The sequence below is a fragment of the Nelumbo nucifera genome, chromosome 3 (genome assembly GCF_055504915.1).
Source record: "Nelumbo nucifera cultivar China Antique chromosome 3, China Antique-T2T, whole genome shotgun sequence".
NCBI lineage: Eukaryota > Viridiplantae > Streptophyta > Magnoliopsida > Proteales > Nelumbonaceae > Nelumbo > Nelumbo nucifera.
The window spans coordinates 11,556,779-11,567,931 of record NC_142651.1 but is presented as its reverse complement, the minus strand read 5'-3'; the positions used below and the strand labels follow the sequence as shown (position 1 = coordinate 11,567,931).

The following is an 11,153-nucleotide window of genomic DNA, read 5'->3' as shown; positions in this document are numbered from 1 at the left end:
AATTAGGAGTTATCCCAATCCAAATCAGTATTTGGATAGGGGATGATCTTAATCCTATATGCAGATTAAGTTAGCTTACTCCTGTTCTTATCAGGAGGTTACCAGATTCAAATCTCATTTGAATTTGGTCTCCCAGAGTGTATAAGGTTAAAAGGCCCTATCCTTTTGCTAACATTAATCTCAGATCCGCCCCATAGATGGGTGTCATATCAGCCCAGCTCGAAATGGGCTTTTGGCCCATTAAGTGTTCAGAGCTTAACTAGTTTCCAGTCTGCTGCCCAGTTGGGCTTCTTTGTGTGGCGTGGGACCCAAGCATTGATCTACAGACCAACCACATGGGTTCGGCCCAGCCGAATTCACTGAAAAGCTCAATAAACCCCTGAGCCCATCACATGGACCCTATGGGCCCAACACTTACATTAAGTGGTCCCTGGGCCAAGCCATCTTATAAAAACCCAGGGACTGTGGGTAGGTGCAAGATTAGCCCATCAAGTACTATCCTAAATGGTCTTACACTTAACCTCTCAGCCCATAATGATCAAGCACTATCCGACAAGAGATGACCTCTCCCTCGGCTGCAAGGAACAGTGCCACACTCTCCACTCACATGGATCCTGGGAATTAAAACCATTTGCAAACATTTCGAAACCGTACATATATATATATTAATTTTGCAAAACAAAATTTCAACGATTGAAATCAACTGCCGACAGTTTGGTTTCCATCAGAGAGAGTGCATTTCCCAATCATTACCTTTGTCCGACAAAGGGGCTGATCCTATCACTATGATCACCCACTCAGATGAATTCTCAGACTGTCCCAACATACCCAAGTTTTGATCCCCGCTAAGGATCTCACTGATTGGCATATCAAAGACAGCCCGATCCGACACCTAGTGAAGTGTCATAATTGAGTCTAGGGGTCAGGTGTAACTTTCCAGTTTTTCCCATCTGTCACCAAGGTCCAGGGCAATACTGAAAATCTGGTCCGGTTCAAGGATTCGAGTAATCCCATACTGCATGTGCCTTGGGTCTTACCCTGGTGGCCGAGACAGGCCATCCCAACACTTAGCGGCACACCAGTATCAGCCTTGGCAGGATAAATCTCCCCAGACTTATCCAATGGCTGTGAACATTTAAAACTAACACGAGTCTCTATAAGTATTCAATTTTAGGGTCTTACACAGAATTATACCAAACAACATGAATCAAACATACACTTTATTTATTTACACTAAATGTCAAAAGTACATCAAATCGGATTAAAATTTAGGGCATACCAAACTGTCTAACAGATTCATCCAAGTATCATCTGAACATAAACCGCTAACAGTTGCTGTTACAGAGAAATTAATTAAGTGACAAGGCAAGCAAAATATGAACTTGTCCCAATAACAGACAACCAACAAATCTGGGTTTTACAAAACATTATACAAGGAAAATGAAAATATTGAAGCATTCTTACCAATATTAGCTTACAATAAAAATAATATTTAAAAAAGATTCTAGAATATCTTCCATACTCGTATATACTTCCTTTAGTATCCAAAGTATTGTACTAACTTCTTGTCCCACTTCTTTCATTCACTCTTTTTCTGTCTTTTCTGCATCAATTATCAGTTTCCTTGTTCCATAGTTTTCATTGGGTTTCATCAACATGTACTTCCATAGGCACATTTTCAGGTGCAAGAAATACATATGGTGCAGGTTTAATTTCAGATGCCATGATGGGAGTAAGTGAAAATACAACTATAAAGGGGTCAGATAGCTTTATGAGTTCTTTTCTCAAGTTAAAAAAGCAAACTTTAAGAAAAGGAGTACTGGGAAAAAGAACTTTCTCAGTTCTTTTATGATGATGTGCACTGAATTTGCAAAGCAGAAATAAGTGATTTGCAGATTTTTCGACCTCATAACAAAAGCACACAAGTGGGGTTAGCAACATAGGCTCCACAATATCTTTGATTGTGGCCTTTCCAAGGTTAAGAACTAGAAGTGCTATCCGCACCAAAAAGGATATCTTTGATTGTAAGGAAATCACTACAAACGAACTCACAAAGAAAACAAACATGTTGCATCCCATTTCCATGTCCAACCATCCTTCTGATTACGTTCAAGCAGGCAGCTAATACTTAGCTTGGATAAAAGGGAAATCAAAGATTCTATTTCCATGCTTCTTTTCCAAATCATTAACATCACTCCAAAATATGGGGTGCCAGACTAAGAATCCTATAAAGAACTTGCTCTATTTTGCATCCTTCACACATATTTGTGTCAGATAAGTTTATATATGGTATATGATTCTATGGCTCAATTTGGAAAGAGTACAAGTACAAATATGTACAGCACAAATACCATGCAAAATACAAGGCTTTACACTCTACATATTTGTTGTACTCTTTCCAAACTGAGCCTTGAGTCCAATAGTTCTAGACGTTCCTTGTGGTCAACTTTATTAAGCTCTTGATACAAGAAAAGTGCAACTGTCATGCTTATTCAACAAAAAGATGTGCTTCTGCCAATCTATACAACAAGCTATCAGTTTTGTCACTCTAACATTATCGCCTACCTAGTTGTTTCCATCTTTTTACAACTTAATTTTTCTAGATCTAGTTTCTAAATTACTTTCTTGAATTTACGATGCGTTTGGTTCGCGGACAGGATTGCAATCATAATCAGAATCCCCAGGAATTGGAATCGGAATCACTTTTTTGTGGCACCTGTTTGGTTCAGTCAAGAATCGAATCGGATTCTGATTGTTGCTGTTTGGTTCAACTAGAAGTTGAAAACGGAATCAGCCAAAATTTTCAATTCTAACCTTGTTAATAGAACCTCAAAAGCATCTACTTATTATATATTTTCAACATATACACACATACATAAACAAACAAAAATCTCTCATAATGGTGAAAATATTGCTAGTACAACATGAATGTTTAAAAACAAAATTATATAATAGCAAAGAAAAATTCTTTGCTACTAAAATTTACAAGTTCTCTAAAATTCCTGATACAGGTTGTGCGTCCATAGCCGACAATATGTATGCAATGCAAACAGTTCAAGGGCATGAGTTGTTGCTACCTTTTCATCCAAGACCCCTGTTCTTATGCAAATGTTGCGCAATCTTGGTTCATCATGAGCATCGTCATCAGAAGAAACTCCACCAAATCCCTGGCTCGTGAAAGTCCCCATCTTTAGTAAGCACCATGAAAACTTTCATCACATCAAGAACCCTCTCAGCAAATGGAATGAAAGCATGTTCTGCAGCAACTGCTATAGAACCAACAGCAGACTGCAAGGAAAATCATTTGTTCATCAAATGGGAATCTTAACTATACATAATCAAGATTTTTTATCTATATTTACCTCTACCTCATCGGGTGCATCTTCAAGGGCATTTAAAATGCAAGGAAGTACACTTTCATAGTGAGAAATAATCTCAAGCTGCAAATGCTCTGCAAATTGACCCAATGCAATCGATGTAGCCCCTCTTACCATTTGCTCTTGATCCTTCAATGCTCCTAAGACAGTAAGAATAATGGGTTCCAATAACTTATCTTTCATCAACTCAAAACATCTTTTTGATATGACACCTAATGTTGTCACTGAAGCTTCCCGATATTTTGGGTTAGTGATCTCGATGCTTAATGAAGAAAACTCAAAAACAAGAGGGAAAGCATGCTTGGAAAGATTCAAAGCCATTGTGTCAAGAACCTCTTAAGCATCTCTATCATATGCAAGGTCATCATCCTCATCCCCCTGAGTTGAGTAGACCTCCAGAGAAAACTGCACAATATATCTCATAGATTCTCTAAGAAGGGGTGCAGGAGATTCAATGAGCTCATCAAAAATTTCAAAAGAAGGTACATTCATCAAAAAACTTATGCATATTTTTTATTTACATGTACAAGCATAATCATGTAAGTGATTAAGGGAAAAAGAGAAGAATGGTCTGGGTCCTGGAGCAAATCAATGCTCTAAATAACAAGATTAAGGGAAAAATAAGATAGCAGGTTGAAGTTATGAAAGATACTAAATGACCTGATCTAAGAAAGAAATAGATCTGCACTTAGTTGTAATGTTAGAGTAAAATCCACTATCAGATCCTATATAATACAATATGAGGCTCTAATTGAGTTCGGTTGAGTTGACCTCAGAACTAAAAGAATATTTCTGTGCACAACAAAATTTGCAAGTTGTGATAGAGAAATGCCAAACCAGAAAAAAGAAAAGTCTTTACCTTTTTTTTGTTTATCAGATGATTTATTATCATTTTAACGGTTTCTGGAGTGCAATCTTTATAAACATTGTTCTAATCCAATGGCACTACTCAATCTCATTGTACCAAATAAGTTGCCAGCCATGGTTTTGTTAATGCTCACCTACTGATTGTTGAGTTGAGGTATCAGGCTGAATGTTATCACTAGAGTTTGGGTGCTGAAAGGGACATAAACATAGCTGTGAAGGCAGGGGCTTTGAATTTAAACCACTCACCTGAACTGTCATGAATAAGTTTTGGAAACTATCATTTTCACTTTAGATGCATAAAGGATCTCAGGTTCAAAATTTTTCTTTTATATTCTTTCTTTATCCTGATGAGCACTTTAGTTATTTTTATTTGGGGGTTTGTTGATTAATGATTATTAAATGCTAATTCAAAGTTTGCGTTCTCCTCTGGGTTCGTAATCTATTAGTAAAACCGGTAGAAACATTATAGCCATAAAAAAGCATAAAACACAAATAAAAAGTAGAGATAATAACAACAAGCCTAAGTATATAATGATACGGGAAGGAAGGGTGGAGAATGGTCGTTGGTGAAATTTAAGTATGAAAGGCTGAGCCACTTTTGTTTCATTTGTGGCTTATTGGGGCATACAGATCGATTTTGTGACAAGTTATTCTCTGCAAACGGCGAAGAAGTCACGAAGGAATGGGGGCAGTGGTTGCAAGCGCTGGATAGACGAACCACCATGCATGGTGGGGAACGGTGGTTACGGGATAATGATACGGGAATACAGGGTGAAGAAGGTAAGTTGCATGAGGTTAGGGCGGAAAATATGGAATCGTGCATGGCTAATATGAATAACGGTTATGGAAAGGCTTACACTGTCGAATTTGGAAACTCCAATAAAAGAAGCAATATGCCGAAGACTTTGGCAACGTGTCTGCGTGCTTCTATAATTAGTCAGAAAGATCATGAAGCTGGTAAGGAGCACGTGCAATCAGATAAAGAAAGTGATATGGGCCTGGATCGTGAAGATAATCGGATGACTTTGCAAGATGATAGGAAAAAATGAAGAGCAGTGGAGACTTCAAATTCAAAACTAAAAACGAACCATATGGTCATGGACAGTGAAGACAAAAATGGTGAAGTTGGGAACAGTAGTGTTCACTTACACAGTGAGGATGATATTCTAGCTGGTCATTTTTTAACAGCAGGACCTAGTTCTCAGGCCTACCAAGAACCATGATATGTTTATGTTGGAACTGCCAAGGACTTGGCAATCCTCGTGCAGTTCGTGCTCTTAGAGAACTTATCCATTCTCGTAAGCCAGATGTTATATTTTTAATTGAAACTCTTGTTCATGTCAATAAAATTGAAGAAATTCGAATTCATATTGGCTTTGCTGATGCTTTTGTGGTGGATAGGGAAGGGAGGGGTGGTGGTATTGCTTTTCTTTGGAAAGCTCCTAATATGTGCTCTCTGTTAGATTATTCGAATAATCATATTAATGTGCAGGTATGTGATGATGAGAAGGGTTCTCGGAGATTAACAGGCTTTTACGGTTATCCGGATAGAAGTCGTAGGAGGGATTCATGGAATCTTCTTCGTGCTATTTGTGCTTCTTCTAGGTTGCCATGGTGCTGCATTGGAGAATTTAATGGCATGCTTTCTCCTATGGATAAGCGGGGCAGATTGGATCATCCTAACTGGCTTCTAGCTGGGTTTCGTGAGACTATTTCAGATTGTCACCTTCACGAGATTTCTATTATTGGCTCTTGTTTCACATGGGAGAGAGGTAGAGGGGCTGAGGCATGGGTCCAGGAAAGAATTGATAGGGCTTTTGCTTCAGGAGAGTGGTTGGGGTTACTTCTGGACGCAAAGCTTTGAAATTTGGTTGCTCCTGTTTCGAACCATAATCCAATCCTATTAGAAACAGTGAGTGTTTCTCGTATTCATTGTCAGTTGTGCTTTTGCTTTGAAAATGTGTGGTTACAGGAGCCAGGTTTGAATAAAACGGTGGAGGATGCGTGGAGTTTGTCGAGGATGGGCGATGTTTCTTCTCATTTGGATCAGTGTGGCAAAGCTCTTGCTAAATGGGGTTCAGGTCTGAATCAGAAATTCACCAGGGATATTGCTCAATGTAAAGCAGTTATTGAGAGGCTCAGGGACAACAGTATTCCTTCAGATATTGAGACTGTTAAAGAAAAGAAAATTGAATTTTTAAAGCTTTTAGGGCAGGAGGAAGATTATTGGCGTCAGCGTAGCAAGAGTTTTTGGCTTCACGATGGTGATGCCAATACTAAATATTTTCACGCAGTAGCATCCACGAGGAAAATGACCAATAGAATTTTGAGATTGATGGATGATGAGGGTAATTGGCGTGATGATCCGAGTAGTCTTTGTCAAGTGGTCCAGGATTATTTTCGTAAGTTGTTTTCCTTGTCTTCTAGTCATGCTATTGATGGTTTCGATTTTGTTGATTGTAAAGTTTCAAACTCAAACAATGAGAAATTGCTATCTCCATTTTCTTTTGAGGAGTTTAAGGAAGTTGTTTTCCAAATGCATCCAGACAAGTCCCCAGGTCCGGATGGCCTAAATCCAGCTTTCTATCAGAATTTCTAGCCCTTAATTGGCAAAGATATTTTTCAACCTGTTGTGTCTTGGCTTTCCAAAGAAGAGTTTCCAACTTCACTAATTGACACTACTATAGTGCTTATTCCGAAGTGTGAGTCCTCGAAAACTATGAAAGATTTGAGACATATTTCTCTTTGTAATGTGTTGTAGAAGATCGTCTCAAAGGTGCTTGCTAATCGTCTTAAGGTTCTTCTTCTTAACATTATTTTGAATGCTCAATCTGCTTTCGTGTCTGGGAGAGCTACACTGATAATGTCTTGTTAGCTTTTGAGCTTATTCATTTTATGAGGAGGAAGCAGAAGGGTAAGGGTGGCGAGGTTGCTCTCAAAATAGACATTAGCAAGGCTTATGATCGGGTGGACTGGCAGTTTCTCAAGCTTATGATGCAGAAATTGGGTTTTTCTAGCAAATGGATTAGGTTGATCATGCTTTGTTTCACTACAGTTTCCTATTCTGTGGCTTTCAATGGCATGGAGGTTGGGCCTATTATTCCTGGTAGAGGTCTTCGCCAAGGTGACCCGCTTTTCCCTTATTTATTTATTTTACGTGCCGAAGGCTTATCTGCTTTGATGTATACAACTGAAAGAGAAGGTCTGATTTCTGGCTGTCGTATTTGTCGGGGTGTGCCTCGTGTTTCTCACCTTTTGTTTGCAAATGATAGTTTTTTCTTTTTCAAGGCAGAGGAAAGGGAATGTAATGCCATGAAGAATATCCTAAAAGTCTTTGAAGAAGCATCGGGGCAAGCCTCAGGATTTTCTTTTTCTTTCTTTAATTTTATGCAACTTGGGCAGCTTGGGTTGAGTTGAGGTTCAACCCAGGCCCAACCCTAAGATGTAAACTTCAGGTTTGGCCTTGACCCAACCCTAGTCAGTTCGGATTGGGCTCAGGTTTGGGTTAGGTCAGGCCTGCTGGCCTGCTGGGTCGGAAAGGACATATTGGGCTTAGGCCAGGATCCATTGAATTCTGGCTACCTAAGGACAGCCCAACTTTAGGGTATGGCCCGAGTTGTATATTCCAGGGCCAAACCCTTTAAAAGCTCAAGTTGGATAAGGTCAGGCTCTAAAAAGTCTTTCGTATCATAATTCTACATTCAAGGCCACACTGGCTTCCTATTACCATTCCAGCACTACCACTACCACTACCACATGCCGATGTATATTGTTGCATTTTAAATTGAGAAGATCCTCAAGATATCTCTATAATTAAGATGTGATTTATTATAAGTTTGAAATGATGATAGCTAGGTTAATGGCTTTTTGATGCTGTAGATTTAAACTATATATTAACTCACTTATTCAACAACATAGAGTAGAATTTAAATGGTTTTAGGGTAACCACAACCACGTACTCTGTTATTTATGTAATAGGGTCAGCTATCAAGCATTGGGCATATAAGGGAATCGGTCACATATATAGCAGGGTGAAACAAACTGGGTCCACCAGATGCAAACCTACTTTGATTTGTAGAGTAGAAAAAAGGCGAATGTTAGGGAATTGCATATTCTGTTGGGCCAACCCAAGCCAAACTCGTTAACACTCTGGCCTCACTAAATACTTGAGTGTACTCTCAATAGGTGTTCTATGTGATGTAGCAATCTTGTTTAAAACATGAATGAAACATTATGGTTATTAGAAGCTGGGGATCCTTCTTTGTAGAAAAGGAAGCTGGGAATGTATATATGACATATATCAAACAAGTCTTTCTGAGAGCTAAAGAAATTTATATGCATCTTTCCATTAATTGTGCAGAAAATTCTAATGCCCTAATCTACCTAAAATAATTAAAGGGGCATTTTATTTTAGGATTGAACATAATATTTTAGTTCAAATATTCAGAACAAGACATTGTATTTTGGTCATGAAAAGTTGGCAGTTATTGTTTGCCGTTTTATAAATTAGGGGTGTCAAAGAACCAAATTTGGGATGGATCCATCCAAATCAAGATCAATTTGAACAAAATGGATAGACCAATATATAAGACATTAGGGCATATTGAATTGGACTAATCCAGACTTGATGGTCCAAAATATTTATTGAATTGGATTGAACCTGGTCCATTGTCTGATCGGTCCAAACAATGAATTGGACCAGTCCAGTATTTGGATTGGACATGGTCCATCTATAATTGACTTATACTGGACCGGATCAGATTGGAACACTATCCGGTCCATTGACAGCCCTGATATAAATCATGGTGGTTCAGTTGTTCTTCATAAACTGTGACTTTGTGAGGCGGAGTCTATTGGTTAAGTAGAAATTGTAATTTCAATTAAACCTGGAATAATTCAAGATACCAGCATAAACAAATTCTAGAAAGGAGAAGCGACATGTATTTTGTGACAAAGAATAGAGAGCCAAAAAGGGGATATTTTCTTCAGAAAAAAGTGATTACATCTTTCATCGTTTACTTTTTACGCTTCATTTCTGGTTCTCAGCCTTCAACTGTTCAATGTAACCCCATCCCTTTGTTAGGAAGACAGCGACTTGATTGGTGGTGATAGGGGAGAGAGAGGGGTCTGTTTTCTTTAACATCCCATCATATTTTGGACACATCCCATCCCCAAATTAAAATACATACATACTTTTCATCTATTAAAATATCTAATTCTTTTGAGTAGCAATTAGTGGTGTGCCCCTATCAAAAATGGGTTGTGCCCAAATCTCACCCTTGTAAGTTGTATCCCCATCTCCAAACCCTTTTCCAATGATAGTTTGCAACAAGAGAACGCTCTATTGTGTTAAATACATGCAAGGGGATTGTAATCTAATTATATAGAGGTAAGACATCGATATTGGCCCCAAATTGTTCAATCTAAATTAAATCAAAACCAAGGATAATATGGTCCAAGAAAAGTATGGGAAAATCAATGAATTTATCAAATACAACAAAAAAAGACACAAAAAGGAATTGTAAGATCATAATTCCCTTCGCATTTCCTTATTTAATTTGTGGAATGCATTATTAGAAGTTAGAAACTTTCAAACAAAAAGAAATAACACAAGGAATTGGAATACATTTGTTATTTTTTTCTTTTTAATTTGGTTCATAGTTGTTGGGTTTAAATCTGATGTAACACCTAAAGGAAAGATTAACATCATAATAGTCAACTGAAAATTTCAAACTGTTGAGAAAAAAAGTATATAATAAGAAAGTTAGGTCATCTAACAACAAAGCTTCTCTCTTCATTCTCTTCCTCTACTTTTTTTTTTTTTTTTTTTTTTGAGCCAATAAGTAGACGTCATGATGGAGCCACCATATGAACTCTTCTAAATCCAATTAAGAATATGACGCCACGTGGATAGACACGGCAAGAAGCAGGACTCTTTCCACAAGACTTTGATGGACAGAGAAGCAGCTGAACCCCCCATTTGACCGTGAAGAGTATAATATTTCAACTGAAAATCAAAGGAAAGAGTTCCAATTTTCCAAATGCTGTATGTTTACGCAGGTGGAGACTCAATTTTTGAGTTAAAAAGAAATAAAAAACTAAAATCTCAATTATGATGAAATTTACAGTAAATATTCCAAAAATTAAGTTAAGACATTAAAAGCATGGTTTTCAAAACCGGATTAGATCGGACGGTCGGACCGAAAAAACCAGGAACCAGTAACCTAACTGGTTTCGTTTCCTCCAAAACCACTTTTTTCTCCAAAACCATTGATTTTGGTCAGCAAACTGCTGAATTGGTCGATTAATCGTTCGAACCGTTTGAAGGGTTTTGACCATTTTCTATTTTTTTTTATTTTTTTTGTCAGAACGGACCGGCTGTTTGGATCAAACGGTCGGACCATCTGAACCAATAACCGGACCCCTGATCGGTTCGGTCACCGGTTCGTTTTTAAAAACAATGATTAAAAGCACTCATTTACAGAGCTGACAAGGAATTGCCCTGAACATCTTAGAAGTGAGTGGTTAGAACTTAGAGCTTTGAATAGAGAGAGGAGGTGGTTGCTGGGTAAAAAGGAACGATTAGGGAAAACACAAACATCATTAATAAATTGATAATACCAGTGAACACCCAAAGGGCGCGCTGCGGTGGGTTTCAACGTAAGCGATTCTAACATTTCGATCAGACCTCCATTTCCTTTCATTAACCTGTAATTTGACATTTTATAATCATTCAATCCTTTTCTCACCCTTTTCTTATTACTGTGAGAGCTTAACTTTCTTCTGATCCTGAAAAGAAAAAACTTCAATTTAGAACTCTGTATCGTCTACAGCAAGGAACAAAAGATGTCCCACTGACCCGAAATTCCTGTAGTTGCTGAAAATTATTTTACCAAATCAGAAATATAA

At 38.0% G+C, this 11,153-nt stretch overlaps 1 protein-coding gene across 1 annotated transcript; it reads left to right on the top strand.

Annotated features, from left to right (window-relative positions):
- Nucleotides 1-5,463: 5,463 nt before the first annotated feature.
- LOC148800956 (uncharacterized) lies at nt 5,464-6,843 on the top strand. Its single transcript, XM_088899721.1, has 2 exons — nt 5,464-6,096; nt 6,217-6,843. The coding sequence occupies exons 1-2, from the start codon at nt 5,464-5,466 to the stop codon at nt 6,841-6,843; spliced, it is 1,260 nt and encodes a 419-aa protein (XP_088755847.1).
- Nucleotides 6,844-11,153: the final 4,310 nt, after the last annotated feature.

What these genes read in the sequence shown, in the direction of transcription:
- LOC148800956 (XM_088899721.1), top strand. Translation starts at nt 5,464, where the DNA reads ATGATATGTTTATGTTGGAACTGCCAAGGACTTGGCAATCCTCGTGCA. An exon ending in GGTTGGGGTTACTTCTGGAC is followed by an intron (nt 6,097 to 6,216) that starts GCAAAGCTTTGA and finishes GTGTGGTTACAG; the next exon opens with GAGCCAGGTTTGAATAAAAC.